Source organism: Scyliorhinus torazame, chromosome 7 (genome assembly GCF_047496885.1).
Source record: "Scyliorhinus torazame isolate Kashiwa2021f chromosome 7, sScyTor2.1, whole genome shotgun sequence".
Lineage (NCBI taxonomy): Eukaryota > Metazoa > Chordata > Chondrichthyes > Carcharhiniformes > Scyliorhinidae > Scyliorhinus > Scyliorhinus torazame.
In genome coordinates this window covers 102,121,677-102,137,974 of record NC_092713.1, presented here as the reverse complement: position 1 = coordinate 102,137,974, position 16,298 = coordinate 102,121,677, and the positions used below count along the sequence as shown (strand labels likewise).

At 46.1% G+C, this 16,298-nt stretch overlaps 1 protein-coding gene across 12 annotated transcripts in view; it reads right to left on the bottom strand.

The window, feature by feature from the left end:
- Window positions 1-16,298, bottom strand: part of dock7 (dedicator of cytokinesis 7) — a 292,969-nt gene that overhangs the window by 74,077 nt on the left and 202,594 nt on the right. For all 12 annotated transcript variants that reach the window (XM_072511162.1, XM_072511164.1, XM_072511166.1 and 9 more), the window contains 5 exons: window positions 15,469-15,638; window positions 7,534-7,688; window positions 6,018-6,200; window positions 5,466-5,601; window positions 134-230 (listed from right to left, as the gene is read on the bottom strand). In XM_072511162.1, the coding sequence (XP_072367263.1) occupies window positions 134-230; window positions 5,466-5,601; window positions 6,018-6,200; window positions 7,534-7,688; window positions 15,469-15,638 (741 nt within the window). The remainder of the gene's footprint in view (window positions 1-133; window positions 231-5,465; window positions 5,602-6,017; window positions 6,201-7,533; window positions 7,689-15,468; window positions 15,639-16,298) is intronic.

The window sequence follows — 16,298 nt, the reverse complement described above, 5'->3', positions numbered from 1 at the left end:
TTGCTGATATTGTACAATTAATTCATATTGATATCCCACTTTTACAAACTTTTAGTCAGTTAAAATTCATTGTCAGTGCTTTGGTGCCTTTTCCATTATGTGTACTATATCAACCTCCTAATACTTAACGTACTTGTCGAGTTTTTCACTGTTTTGGCGCCAGTGGGTCATATCTTTCCTCCACCTCAGATTTTCTTGACTTCCAAATGCACTTCCAGATGGACTTCGTTCTGCACAAAGAAGAAACATTACAATGAGCTCAGAGTAATTGGTGCTTAAAGGAACCGTGTTTACTGTTCAAAGCACTTCTTCAAAGACTATGTGAAAAATAATGGAAATGTCACTTCCGCGTAAGGAGGTTTTATTAATAATTTAGAAATTGCTGAAAAAGAGGCATGTCGTCAAAGTTTGTTGTCTTACATTCATCACGACAGGTGCAAGAATGCCAAATTTCAAATGGAAAAAAATTTATATTGCATGAGGAAAGAGTGCTGATTGGTTGGCAAATTGACTGATGAAGACGTTGCCATGGCAAATGCAGCAGGGGATGATTATCCTCCAGGCTTTTGTTTAATTCAAGAAAGGCTCAATGTCTGGGCACATTGATTGATTGATTTATTGTCACATGTACCGAAGTACAGGGAAAAGTATTTTTCTGCCGTCAAGGGAACGTACACAGTACATACATAGTAGACAAAAAGAATCATCGACAGAGTACATTGAGAAAGAGTACATCGACAAATAGTGATTGGTTACAGTGTGGAACAAGGGACAAACAAAACAAATACATGAGCAAGAGCAGCATAGGGCGTCGTGAATAGTGTTCTTACAGGGAAAAGATCAGTCCGAGGGAGAGTCATTGAGGAGCCTAGTAGCTGTGCGGAAGAAGCTGTTCCTATGACTGGATGTGCGAGTCTTCAGACTTCTGTATCTTCTGCCTGATGGAAGGATCTGGAAGAGGGCAAAGCCTGGGTGGGAGGGGTCACTGACAATGCTGTCTGCCTTCCTGAGGCAGCGGGAGGTGTAGACAGAATCAATGTGGGGGTGGCAAGCTTGTGTGATGCGTTGGGCTGAGTTCACCACACTCTGCAGTTTCTTGCGATCTTGGGCCAAGTTGCCATACCAAACTGTGATGCAGCCTGATAGGATGCTCTCTATGGCACATCTGTAGAAGTCTGAGAGAATCGATGCAGACATGCCAAATTTCTTTAGCTTCCGTAGGAAGTAGAGACGTTGTTGGGCTTTCTTGACTGTTGCATCAATGTGAGTGGACCAGGACAGATAGTTGGTGATGGTGACCCCCAGGAACTTAAAGCTATCAACCAAATGCCGATTCGGGGGAACCACAGATTTAAGCCAGGGAGATGGGATGGAAATTTTCGGAAATGAGAGAAGGGGATCAAGACACTGAAAGATTTGTTTCTTGGGGTTGGTTTGCAGGATTGAAGGAGCTGGAAGCGAAGTATGGACTGGAGCAGGGGGAAATGTTTAGATACATGCAGTTCGAGATTTTGATAGAAAGGAGATACAGAACTTCCTGGAGGAGCGGGCCTCCACATTGCTGGAGGAGGTGCTGACGACAGGGGGACTGGAGAAGGGGGTAGTATCAGCGGTTTACGGAGCTATTTTGGAAGAGGAGAAGGCACCACTGGAAGGGATCAAAGCAAAGTGGGAGGAAGAGTTGGGAGTGGATATGGAGGAGGGGTTCTGGTGTGAGGTGCTCCGGAGAGTGAATGCCTCCACCTCGTGCACAAGGTTGGGACTGATACAGCTGAAGGTTGTATACAGAGCACACCTCACGAGGGTGAGCAGATTCTTTGAAGGAGTAGAAGATGTGTGTGAACGTTGCGGGGGTGGGGGGGGAGGCGCTAATCACGTTCATATGTTTTGGTCCTGTCCAAAGCTAGAAGATTACTGGAAGGATGTTTTTAGGGTAATTTCTAAAGTGGAGCACGTGAAACTGGACCCAGGCCCCCGGGAGGCCATATTCGGGGTGTCGGACCAGCCAGGGTTGGAAACGGGTGCGGATGCAGATGTTGTAGCCTTCGCCTCGTTGATCGCCCGAAGGCGGCTCCTGATGGGTTGGAGAACAGCCTCTCCACCCTGTGCTCTGGCGTGGCGGGGGGATCTGTTGGAATCCTTGACTCTTGAGAAGGTTAAGTTTAAACTGAGGGGAAGGATGGAGAGGTTCTACAATTCATGGGCATTATTCATTATGCACTTTCAAGAACTGGATAACATCGAACATTAGTGGGGGGGGGTGGGTGGGAGGGTTGGGGGGCGGTGGGTGTTAATGGTGGCTATGGGTGATCCCTGATTCCTTTTTGCCATTTGTTTGTGTGAACATGTGGGCGAATGTTTTGGGTTTGGTGGGAGGATGGGATCGGTGTTGTTGATGTGGGGATTGACATATTTGTTACTGATTATTGTTTATTACTGATTATTGTTTATTGTTGGTGGGTGTAAATTTGGGAGAAAATGCGAAAAAGGAGAATAAAAAATATTTTCAAAAAAAAGCTATCGACCATCTCCAGGAGCCATTGATGTAGTCAGCGGTGTGTGTCGTGTTGCGCTTCCTGAAGTCAATGATCAGTTCCTTGGTTTTGCTGACATTTAGAGAGAGGTTGTTTTTGGTATACCATGCAACCAAGTGATCTATCTCCATTCTGTAGTCTGATTCATCGTAGTTTGAGATACGACCCACCACAGACGTATCATCTGCAAACTTGTAGATCGAATTGGAGTTAGATATTGCCACACAGTCGTGTGTGTATAAGGAGTACAGTAGATGACTGAGCACACATCCGTGCGGGGCCCTGGTGTTGAGGACTATCATGGACGAGGTGCTGTTGCTTATCCTGACAGATTGCGGGGTGTTGGTGAGGAAGTCAAAGATCCAGCTGCACAGGGAGGGGTCAAGTCCAAGATTGCAAAGTTTGATTATTAGTCCTGTTGGGATAATGGTGTTGAAGGCGGAGCTGTAGTCGATGAACAACAGTTTGACGTAGGTGTCCTTGTTGCTGAGTGTTGATTGTAGGGCCAGGGAGATAGCATCTGCTGTGGACCGGATAGCATATGCTGCAGACCGTTACCATTGGCTTGCCAAAGACAGGTTCCTGCTTCTGAATATATGTACCTCATGGCAAGCATAAGTGAGCCACATTGAAAGCCCGATTGATAATCTTAAATTGGTTGGTAGTCTAATTCTTAGCACACCCAGGATTGTTCAACAGATCCAATCGTGGAATCACATCTAACATGAGACATTACGTTCGAAGTTTTGCAAGCACAGGCTGGTTAAATATAGTTTGTACTCTGGCTATTGTGGACAGCCAAAGGGACATGCTGTTTTGATATGATCTGCCAGTCATTGGGAAATACGGCTTACGTATCCTGTGGATTATGACTACCCTGATCAGATCATTGCTTGCTGTGTATTGCACATATTCTAGAATGGGCCTAAGGATCCCACTTTTGGATCCGAAAAATGCCCAATCTACCTCAAATTACCCTGCAAGGGATGAAATAGCTCAAAGATTTGAGCAACAGGTGAAACTAGTCATTTCATACTGCTACTGTGCAGCATCAACACGAGAGACATTTTTCAATATCTAACTAATCAGTTCCTTGGTTTTGCCGACATTTAGAGAGAGGTTGTTTTTGGTACACCATGCAACCAAGTGATCTATTCTCCATTCAGGAAGTTACCATCAAGCCGAATAAAAACATTGTGCCTACCACACAAATGAGTAATGTGGTATATAAATTGCCGCTGCAATACCAGGCACATAGGCTGTACATTCAAATGGCTGGAGGATCGCATCAAACAGCACGTTAATTCGACTGTTTGCAACAGAGTACTGATTGCACTCAACTTGCCTGTGCTTGTAAAACTTAACACAATGTCTAATAGGTGTCACGGTAGCACAGTGGTTAGCACTGGTGCTTCTCAGCGTCAGGGACCCGAGTTTGATTCTCGGCTTAGGTCACTGTTTATGCAGAGTCTTCACGTTCCCCCCGTGTCTGCGTGGGTTTCCTCCCACAAGTCCCGAAAGACGTGTTTGTTAGGGAAAGTGGACATTCTGAATTCTCTCTCAGTGTACCCGAACAGGCGCCGGAATGTGGTGACTGGGGGATTTCACAGTAACTTCATTGCAGTGTTAATGTAAGCCTGCTTGCAACACTAATAAAGATTACTATTATTGTTAGATATGATTCTGTGATTGGACAGCACTTGAAAATCCTGAGTGCGCTAAGAGTTACACTAATGAGTGCGGCATCGTGGCACAGTGGTTAGCACTGCTGCCTACGGCGCTGGGGACCCAGGTGCGAACCGGGCTCTGGGTCACTGTCCGTGTGGAGTTTGCACATTCTCCCCATGTCTGTGTGGGTTTCACTCCCGCACCCCAAAGATGTGCTGGTTAGGTGATTGGCCACCCTAAGAAATTGCCCCTTAATTGGGAAAAAAATAATAACTGGGTACTTAAAATAATAAACAAAACAAAAAAAGAATGACACTAACAACCAGCTGAAAATGATCAGTCGGGATCAGAATGTGTTTGTTAAAAGCTACATACATTCATATACAGGGTCCTATCCTCTACAAGAAAATGGGCCATGTCCAGGCATTGCACCTTTTTTGAAGTAAACAAATGCCTGGGGAACAGCAGTTCCTAGTGCATTCACCATGGTAATGCCTTGACCAATCAGAGTCAACTTGCCAAAAAATCAGCACCCCTTTTCCATGCAATATAATTTGCTGCTCCCTTTGAAATTTGCCATTCTTGCGAAATGCCCTGATGAGGACAGGACACAAAGCTTTGACAGTCTGTTTCTTTTTCTTAGTAATAGTTTCGTTCTGTACTACCAAATGATTACAATTTAGAAATCTTTTATATCTGTGACAGAGAGAGTTGAACAAACATGGAAGAAAAATATTTCAGGGGTGAAGCTATAGTCCTTTCTGAAAACAGATTGTTCAAAGGCATGAAGGTCAAAGTTAAAGCAGGTGCTAAAAATCCAGAAACAGAGTTGGAAAGATAGATGAGGTTAGAAGACAGTGAGGGAAAGAACATTTATGGGAATGGCTGGCATGCAACTGCAGCTCCCATTCATTGCCCACTGAAAGGAAAAAAGGTTTTTAAAAATGTTAAAATGCAACTGCAGAATGATGTGAAACTGAGGATGGGAACAATTACAGTATAGATTGAACCACTAATGTTACAGAAGTTAACAGCATTCAAGCAGCAGTGCATAGTAGAGAGGACAGATTCTATATAATCAGGAGAGCTATAGCTGACGAGACATTAAATATGATGCACATTTCAGGGAAGTTCAACTGGAATCCATGTGAAGTACATTGTGGTTGGAGAAAGATGCTGTGAATAGGAATATGACTGGGAATTTGGTTCTGACAAAACAAGAAGGTAAAGTTAGAACAATGAGCTGGAACAGGATGAATGTACCTAGTTGCCCTCTGCTACGACGAACCATTTCCTGCCGAGCTCCAATGCTTCCAAGAATTGCTTCTTCAAGTTTTGCTTTCATGTCCTTCGATTTTTTGAATGTCAGACTATTCATTCGTTCAAAAGCTTTCTTGCCCTGTAATGATTTGACACAAGGTTAAATAAATGTTCAGTCATCACCTCATCTTTTGGAAGACTCTTAGGTGCTGATTCTACATTTCTCCAGTACCTTTTTGTGAACTTGGACAAAGGGTGGGAGTTGGACTACAAAATGCCTCACAAAAATTTCAATTCTAACCTCATCTGACAACCATAAACATAGAACTTTGCAGCAGGAAGCACAGGACAGGAGTTAAAGAAGAATATGGACTGATTTGTTTTGAACCCTCCATTGTACAGATGCATTTAAGTCAATAGTAGCACCTCTGCTGTTGGCTCCACTACTCATGGCTAACCAAAAGTTTGATATGCACAAGCATACATACATCTATCAGTATTTTAAAATAGGCTCCAAAGGAAACAGGAAAGTCGGTGTTTTTGATTTAACTGTACCTTGTACTCGAAGCAGGATACACAGAGATACATCAAGTCTAACAATCGGTTCAGTTGAAGGATGGCGAGATCTGCAAACCACTTTTGCAGAACCATATTGTCTGCATTTTTTAAAACCCAGAGAAGGCAAATCAACAAGCTGCGGCTTGATTCTGCCGAGAAGGTTGTATACTGGCGTCCAGTCTAAACAAATCAAAGGAAAACTTGTCATTATAGTGTAGATGAACTACTGCAACTCTATTATTTACTAACACTCACTTGCTTCAAAGAAGATTCATCTGTTATCTCTAGCATCCCATCTTTCTGTTTCCTATTTTGTAACTACTACACTTTTGTTATTCTTCCTAGGCGGTCTCAGCTTGGCTCAGTGGTAGTAGCACATCTACCTCTGAGTCAGAAGTCATGGGCCTAGCCCCACTCCAGAGTGAAGCAAGTTATTCTAGGTTGACATATCAGCGCAGTATTGAGTTGCACTATTGAAGGCACAGAATTGGAAGCTAAAATAAGGCTATGTCTGCCATCTTAAGTGGATGCAAAGATCCTAGTTGAATACTCCCAGTGTGCTGGCCAAAATCCTTACCTCAACTGACATCACAACCAGGTTATCTGATCATTTATCTTTAAAAAAAATTTTTTTTTAGAGTACCCAATTAATTTTTTCCAACTAAGGGGCAATTTAGCATGGCCAATCCACCTAGCCTGCATATTTTTGGGTTGTGGGGGCGAAACCCACGCAGACACGGGGAGAATGTGCAAACTCCACACGGACAGTGACCCAGAGCCGGGATCGAACCTGGGACCTCGGCGCCGTGAGGCAGCAGGGCTAACTCACCCTGCCACCCTGCTGCCCCTGAAGATTTATCTTACTGTTGTTTGTGATATCCTGCAACTAAGAATTACATTACAACAGTGGCAAAAATACTTCATTATCTGTGGGATATCTGGAGGCCAGGAAAAGTGGTATATAGAGTTATAAAAAATTTACAGCGTAGAAACAGAGCAGTTGGCCTGATCGGTCCATGCCAGTGTTTATGTTAACCTCCTCGCACCTGACTTTGTGTAACTGAGGAGGAGGTTGAGATTGATAAAAAAGGCCGACTCAGACGCTTGTGAAGCAATTAATTTTAATAGGAAGATTAGCGAGGCAAAAGAAACTAAATGGTACAATTTAAAAAAGGGTGCAGAAGCAGAGAGACCTGGAGGACGGAGTGGAGTCTTTAAAGGTAGCTGTGCAAATTGGGAAGGCCGTGAAAAGATCCTAGTTACTTCTTTCTTTTGTTGGGAAAATATTGTCCTGCAAATTCTTCCTTCCTCATTAAATTAAAATAATGACTCATCATCTCCTAGGCAATTCTTACATAAAATGTCAAACTCTTTATCCTCTTAGTCTTTGCTTTCTCCTGTTAAAACTCAGCTAACCAATTTCTCTCCCACTTTTTTAAATGGATGGTGACTTGCATTATGTGCCTGAGGCTGTCATCTAGGTTTCTATAATAAAAGGAGAGGTTTGTGTTACCCCAGGTGTCAGCAAGAAACTACTCGGTCGGGAAAGCTGTGGAACGGAGGCTCCTGCGATTGCCATGGCAACGGTTTGATTGATCATGCTGCTGCTTTCACTCTCATAGTCATCTGCAGTTATAACAGTGGAACGTCCTCGCTGATTGAGGGATTCTTGCAGGAAAGGGAGGCAGAAGAAAGAGGAAAAGATGACACTTAATATTGAGTCTGAAATGTTTACTTCCAAACAAACATCCTGGAATAACTCATTTGTTGGCAATACTGATTCAAAGGCTATTACATGTTTTGAAGCAGTCACTGATATCTGAAATAGTTTTATGCCCAGAAAGGCATGTTTTTAAAAAAAGGACTAATGTATATCTAGAGCCTGCATTCACCTATTTCCAATGAAGCTGAAGAGTGCGCTGGCTGATGCACAACTAAACATTTCAGGATGGCTCAAGGACCGAAGGCGAGGGTGCAGTTTCTCAGGCAGAATATTAGAGATCTTGGTGAATATTATGTTGATATGAACAGACATGGTGAACATCGGACTTTTCCATTCATTGCCGGATTTGATCGGAGCACATTAAATACTATCAGGTTCTTGCTTTTGCCTGCCAAAAATGCTCAACATTCCGAGATTATCCTGGAATGCAAAGATAACGCTAGGCTTCTTTTCCCAACTGAAACCCATCTCTACTGTCTTCTCCACCCTCATCTCTAACAAGTGCGAGGAACCCACAGACTAACAGAGAGACAATCCAGTCAGCTGCCTCTACCATTTCTTTCTTTTTGTCTTGCCCAACAGACCAAATAGAAAATAGAAGCAGGAGGAGGCCATTTGGCCCTTCAAGCCTGCTCTGCCATTCATTACGATCATCCCCTGATCCTGCCTTCCCCCCATATCCCTTGATCCCTTTAGTCCCAAGAGCTATATCTAATTCCTTTTTGAAATTACACAACGTTTTGGCCTCAACTACTTTCTGTGGTAGTGAATTCTACAGATTCACCACTCTCTGGGTGAAGAAATGTCTCCTCACCTCAGCCTTAAAAGGTTTGCCCCTTATCCTCAAACTATGGCCCCTAGTTCTGGACTCCCCCACCATTGGGAATAAACCTCCTCTCTGGTCTCCCCAAGTCTTGGTTTTAAGCTCAAGCTTTCTCTATTTTTGCTCTCCCATCTTCCCTCATGCTCTCTCTGAGCGTATGTTGTCTGAGGCCCAGCTCTTGCTCCTTCAAGCCCATGTCCACTAAACTGCTAATTACCCAAGTCTCCTTTTTTCCTCAACTGAGGATTCCCCTTCACTGTGGCTGACAGGGCCTGCAATCTTGCCCAAGTCAATTTTCCACACTTCTGCCCTTACCCCTTCCCCTCCCTCCCAGAGCTCTGATAGAGTACCCCCTTGTCCTCACCTTCCACCCCACCAGCTTTCACATTCAAAGGATTATCCTCTGCCATTTCCAGCATGATGCCACAGCAAACACATCTTTCCCTCACCTCCCCATCAGCATTTCACAAGGACTGTTCCCTCCGTGACACCCTTCCTCACTCCTCTGTCACCTCCAACATCTCATCCGCTTCCCAAGGCACCTTCCTATGCAATCACAGGAGATGTAATACTTGCCCCTTCATTTCCTCCCTCCTAACTGTCCTAAGGCGCGAAACACTCCTTCCAGGTGAAGCATCAATTCACTTGTACTTCTTTCAATTTAGTATACTATATTAACTCTTCACGATGCTGCCTCCTCTACATTGGGGGGATCAAATGTAGAACCTTTGTAGGACATCTCCATTCCGTCCACAAGCATGACCCTGACCTGCCAGTCACTTGCCATTTTGGTTTGCCACCTTGCTCTCACACTCGCTTTTCTGTCCTGTCTGCTGCATTGAAGTCCAACACAAGCTTAAAGGACAGCACCACATCTTCTAATTAGGACATTGCAGCCTTCTAGTCTCAATTTGAGTTCAACAATTTCAGACCATGGGCGGGATTCTCCGACCCCCCGCCGGGTCGGAGAATCGCCGGGGGCTGGCGTGAATCCCGCCCCCGCCGGTTGCCGAATTCTCCGGCACCGGATATTCGGCGGGGGCGGGAATCGCGCTGCGCCGGTTGGCGCCCCCCCCCCCTACCCCCCCGGCGATTCTCCGGCCCGTGACGGGCCGAAGTCCCGCCGCTGTCAACCCACATCAGCCGGCGTGGATTGAACCACCTTTGGGACGGCGGGACACGGCGGCGCGGGCGGGCTCCGGGGTCCTGGGGGCCGCGGGGCAATCTGCCCCCGCTGGCGGTCAGCGGCCGGAGATGTCATTTCCGCGCCAGCTGGCGGGGCACCAAAGGCCTTTTCCGCCAGCTGGCGGGGCGGAAATTCGTCCGGCGCCGACCTAGCCCCTCAAGGTTGGGGCTCGGCCCCCAAAGATGCAGAGCATTCCGCACCTTTGGGGCGGCGCGATAACCGTCTGATTTGCGCCGTTTTGGGCGCCAGTCGGCGGACATCGCGCCATTTCCAGAGAATTTCGCCCCATATCTTATAGCCAATATCCTGGACCCCACCATCACCATGCGGCACTGTGGGTATACTGTCGGGAGCGAGTTGCTCTGAGTCTTCAACATTGACTCTGGACCCCATTAAGCCTCATGGTATCAGGTCAAACATAGGCAAGGAAACCTCGTACTGATTTCCACCAACTACCATCAGCTAATGAATAAGTATGCCTCCTGTCGAACCACTTGGAAATAGCACTGAGGTAGCAAGAGCACAGAGTTACTATGACTGGGGGACTTACATTCATCGCCAAGAGTGACTTGGTACCACCACTACTGACCAAATTGGTCAATCTTGAAGGACATATCAGCCAGACAAGGCCTGCAGCAGGTGGCAAGGTAGCCAACGAAAGGGAAAAACTGATCAGACCTTGTCCTCACCAATCTACCTGCTGCAGATGCACCTGTCCATGACATTATAGGTAGAAATGACCAGTGCACAGTCCCTGTGAAGACACAGTCCCATTTTCACACTGGGCATACCCTCCCTCGTATTATCTGGCACCACATGTTAAGTGGGATAGATTCAGAACAGACCTAACAGCTCAAAATTGCCAAACATGCGGTGCTGTTGGTCATTAGCAGCAGAATTGTATTCAATCTCAATCTATAACCTCATGGCCCGACATACCCCCACTATCGACCATTATCAACAAGCCAAGGGATCACTGGGGCTGGTTTAGCACAGGGCTAAATAGCTGGCTTTTAAAGCAGACCAAGGCAGGCCAGCAGCACGGTTCAATTCCCGTACCAGCCTCCCCGAACAGGCGGCGGAATGTGGCGACTAGGGGCTTTTCACAGTAACTTCATTTGAAGCCTACTCGTGACAATAAGCGATTTTCATTTCATTTCAACCCTGGCTCAAAACTTGCATACCAGACAGCGAAAGATGCAATTGACAAGGAGATCCCATAACCAACATACTAGATCAAAGTTCTGCAGTCCTACCACATCCAGTTGTGAATGATGGACAATTAAACAACTCACTAGAAGAGGACACTCCACAAATATCCCCATCCTCAATGATGCGGCAGCCCAGCACATCAGTGCAAAAGACAAAGCTGAAGCATTTGCAATACCTTCTGCCAGATGTGTCGAGTGGATGATCCATCTCCGCCTCCTCCTGAGGCCTCAACACCACAGAAGCCAGCCTTCACTGCACATGATGTCAAGAAACGGCTGAAGGCACTGCATACTGAAACGGCTATGGGCCCTGAATTTGTTCCAGTACAGCTGCAGTATTGTCCAAGTTTGTCCTATCCACAAAACAGGACAAATCCAATCCAGCCAATTACCAGCCAAGTACACTCTCCATCAGCAAAGTGATTGAAGATATCGTCGACAGTGCCAACAAGAGGCACTTACATAACAATAACCTGTTCACTGATGCTCGGTTTGGGTTCCTCCAGGCTCATTCAGTTCCTGACCTCGTTACAGCTTTAGTCCAAAAGAACTGAACTCAGGAGGTGAGGAGAGAGTCACTGCCCTCGACATCAAGGTAATACTTGACTGAGTGTGGCATCAAGGAGCCCCGCGTCAAATTGAAGTCAGTGGGAATCAGGGGGAAACTCTCCACTGGATGGAATACCTAGTGCAAAGGAAGATGGCTGTGATTGGAGGTCAGTCATCTCAGTCTTGGGATAGCACTGCAGGAGTTCCTCAGGGTAGTGTCCTAAGCCCAACAGTCTTCAGCTGCTTCATCAATGACCTTCACACCATTATAGGGTTAGAAGTGGGGATGTTCGCTGATGCTTGCACAACATTCTATATCATTCACAGCTCCTTCGATACAAAGTGGTTTATGTCCATATGCAGCAAGGCCTGGACAACATTCAGGTTGGGCTGAAAAGTGACAAATAACATTCACGCAACACAAGAGTCAGTCAATAACCGTCTCCAACAAGAGAGAATCTAACCATCTCTTCTTGACATTCCATGTCATTACCATCGCTGAAGCCCCACTAACAACATCCTGGGGCTTACCATTGGCTAGAAACTAAGCTGGATCAGCAATATAAATACTGTGGCTACAGAGCAGGTCAGAGACTGAGAATTCTGAGGAGAGAAATTCATCTCTTGACTCCCCAAAAGTCTGTTCAGGATCTACAAGGCGCAAGCTAGGAATGAAATGGAATCCTCTCAACTTGCTAGGATACGTGAGGATCCAACAACACAAAAGAAAATCAACACCATCTAGGACAAAGCAGTCTGCTTAATTGGCACCCCTTCCATTGACTTAAACATTGACTCCCTCCACCACAGTGAGAGCAGTTGGTACAACAAGATACACTGTGGCAACTCACCAAGGCTCCATCTCACCAAGGCTCCTTCGACAGCACCTTCAAAATCTGCAACCTCTACCACCTGGAAGGACAAGGGGGGCAGAAGCACAGGAACACCACCAACCACATGTTCCCCTCCTAACTACATACCATCCTGACTTGGGATTATATTGCTGCTGCTTCACTGTCACTGGATCAAAATCTTGGAATTCTCTTCCTAAAGAGCACTGTGGGGGTACCCACACCACATGGACTTCAACAGTATATGGCAGCAGTTCATCACCACCTTTCCAAGGGCAATTAGGGAAGGGCGACAATGTTGGCCTTTCCAGTGAAGCCCACATCCCTTGAAAAATGTAAAAGTGCACAGTAATTCTTGCCCCTTTACTCAGCTACAGTTGCACAGGTTCTAGAAAAAGCCTAGTATTTCACCAAGTGTCCCTTGAGTGTGGATATGACCAGACTATTGAACTATGGAGGAAGCAATATATCTTATTTTGATCTTATTAATACAAGTACGCATCAAACAGGATAACTCTCCTGTCGATCTGAAGTGAGAACCTAATGGCAATTTATTCCACCTCAGCTCCATTCATCACTGAAATATTTAACATTTTCATGAAAAGCTCCTTCTATTCCACTCCTCAATACAAGAAAAAGATGTAATGATTTAAATTATTTCAGCAATTATCATTGTGTTCTGAACATGTGGAGTAATGTGGACAAGTAAATAAAATATTTTTAGGTCTCCACTTTTTGAAAATGACAGTTTATTAATGTTTCATAGAGATGGTGTCCTTTTCAAAGCTTTTTTTTCTGACCTCCACCTCGGTTTTCATTTAATTCCTAAGGGGCTGATGTGAGATATACTAACTCATTACTGATAATCTGAGGCCAAACATGAACCTTTAAACTATCAGCAATTTCAGGGAAGTTTCTGTCCACCTGAGTTCACTGGCTTCATAAAGTATCAGCTGGGGATCTGAGCAACTTTCCTTCAAAGGTACGTGAGTGCATAGCTGTGCAGCAATCTGGAATATACCACCTATGAAATATTAGGGGCTGGTTTAGCACACTGGGCTAAATAGCTGGCTTGTAATGCAGCAAGGCAGCAACGCGGGTTCAATTCCTGTACCAGCCTCCCCGAACAGCCAGAACCTAATTTTAAGGTCAGTTTTTAGTCACCCCAAAAATCCTGAGAGCAGAAGGGGCTTTGTTGAATGAGTAAACGAGGCCACATGTGTTATATTGTAAAAAGGGCTGCAGAATGATTCAGTGGGTGGGATTTGCCGGCCATTCTGGGTTCCCCAGCGGCAGCGGAATGCGAACAACCGGAAACCCCGTTGACAGCGGCGGGACCAGAAGATCCTACCACCGGTCAATGGCTGGCCTGGCCACCTCCGCCACCGCAAAACACGCAGCGGGGTCAGCCGGAAACCCCAGCCCAGTATCTGTCCTTGCATAGCAATGCTTCAATTTCCTAAACCCCTTCCTAGTCCTTTGACCTGATCTCACCTCTCAGACTTGCGCCCAATTCTATAGACGGTTTCCAAACTTGGCTTCCTATTCAACCCCAAGCTGAGTTTCTGACCCAATATCGTCTCCATTACAAAGACTGCTTCCTTCTACACATGTAACATCATCCAACTCTGCCCCTGCTGTCGCCCATCTGCTGCAGACACCTTCATCCTTCCCTTTCCACCTCCAGACACAACTATTCTCACACTCCAATGGGGCTGCAGTGGACTAAGACAGCTGGCTTGTAATGCAGAACAAGACCAGCAGCGCGGGTTCAATTCCCGTTCCAGCCTCCCCGAACAGGCGCCAGAATGTGGCGACTAAGGGCTTTTCACTAACTTCATTTGAAGCCTACTTGTGACAATAAGTGATTATTATTACCTATTTCTAATCCTGCATCAAATCGTACTTGATTATTATCCTCGTCTTCGCTGGTCAATATCAGCCCCAGCTCTCCAACATTTCAATTTTTAAATTCTCATCATCGAGTTTAACTTACTTCACTGCCTTGCTCTCCCTGGCCGGGATTCTCCGAAATCCCGGCCAAGTGTTGATGCCGGCGTAAACGCCGGAGTGGCGTACGCTGGTGTCAACAGGCCTCCTGGCCCAGCAATTCAGCGTTCTTCAGGGGGCCAGCACGGCGCTGGAGTGATGCGCGCTGCTTCAGCGCCGAAAGGCGGCTCTCCACGGCTGGCGCGGGTCCGCGCATGCACGTGGTTGCCGTCTCCGCGCCGGCACATGCGTGTGGCTGCCATTTCATGGCGGAGATCTACAGCGGCCCCGCGCGGAAGGAGGTAGGTCCCCTCCAGATCGCGGGCGCCCGCTGATCGATTGCCCCCGATCGCGGGCCTGGACCCCGTGGAGGCCCCCTAGGAGTCAGATCCCCCCACCAGGACGTCCACCGCGGCCGCGGGTCCGAACTCCCGCCGGGTGGTACCAGGTTGGAACCATGCTGGCGGTACTCGGTGGGAGTTCGGCCGGTCGACCGCGGAGAATCGCTGCGGGGGCGTCTTTCAGCAGCCCCCATCTGGCGCCGCGGCAACCACGCGCGCGACTGGCGGGTCAACGGAGAATCGCGGAAGTGCCATCGTGCCGGATTTCCGGCGCAAATGGCTATTCTCCGCCCTCGCACCGGGTGCGATTCCGGCATGGAGGGTCGGAGAATCCTGCCACCTATCTCTCTTACTTCTTCCAACTTTACAACCGCCCCCATTCCCCACAATGTCTATTCCTCTGTTTCTCTCCTTTGATTATCCCTCCACCCACCATTGGCAATTGTGCCTTCAGTGTGCCTTGTGCCTTCTTGAATTGCCTCCATAAACCTATCCACCTCTACCCTTCAATCCTTCTTAAAATTAATCTCTATGACCAAACTTTTGGTCATCCCTCCTATTATTTTCTTTGGCAACCCATCTATTTTTTCTTTATATTGATGAAAATCACCAATGTGCATCTATTTTAAATGCTCCAAAGAAGAGAAGCTTTGAGTGGCCCCTCTCAAGGGTAACAATGGAATTTCAATTAACCACTTTCGATATCCTTACATATCTCAATACCGTTTAAAATTTCTCGACAGCTTTGAAGAGACCCGACAAAAGGCTAAGTTACCTGTGAAGTCATACAACTGCGGCACGGCTTCCATAATGATGGCAATCATTGGTAAGTATAACATGGCCACACGAGCTTTCACATCCAGATCAGCATACCGAGGGTCTGAGTCATGACTCGACAGCAAGTTATGAACAACGTTGACAACTTTCTTGTGTAGTCCAAACAAACTGTAAAAGGTTAAATCATTCCACAACATCATCAAAAACTCCAGAATAATGTTCATATTCATCAGCTTAAATTCTGACAAATGAAGATTTCCACTTTGGTAAACAAGCCTGCCTGACACCAGAATACCCACTAGAGACAGAGATTCTCAGCTACTCTTTCCCACACTATGACTATATTCCTGTTGACCTGTAACTAATGATTGAGCGCCCACAGCTGCGTACGGTAGAGAATTTGAGTGAAGTAAGTTATCATTTCAGATTGAATTTTGAGACTGTGTCCTTAGTTCTAGACTCCACAGCCAGAGGAAATATCCTCTCAGCGTCAACCCTGTCATGCCTCTTGGAATTTCAATAAGATCATACAAACACACAAAAAAGAAATAGAAGTAGTCCATTCTGACCCTCGAGCCTGCTCCACCATTTAATAAGATCATGCCTGGCCTGTTTGCATATCGCATTCCACATTCCCACCTACTCCCGCTAACCTTTGATTCCCTAGCCTAAGCAGAATCTACCTACCTCCACCGTAAAAATATTCAATGATGCCGCCTCCACCGCCTTATGAAGCAGAATTCCAAAGTTCCACAAGCCTCAAGAGATAAAAACTCTCCTCATCTCTATCCTAAAAGGACAACCCTTAATTTTAAAACCCCTAGTTCT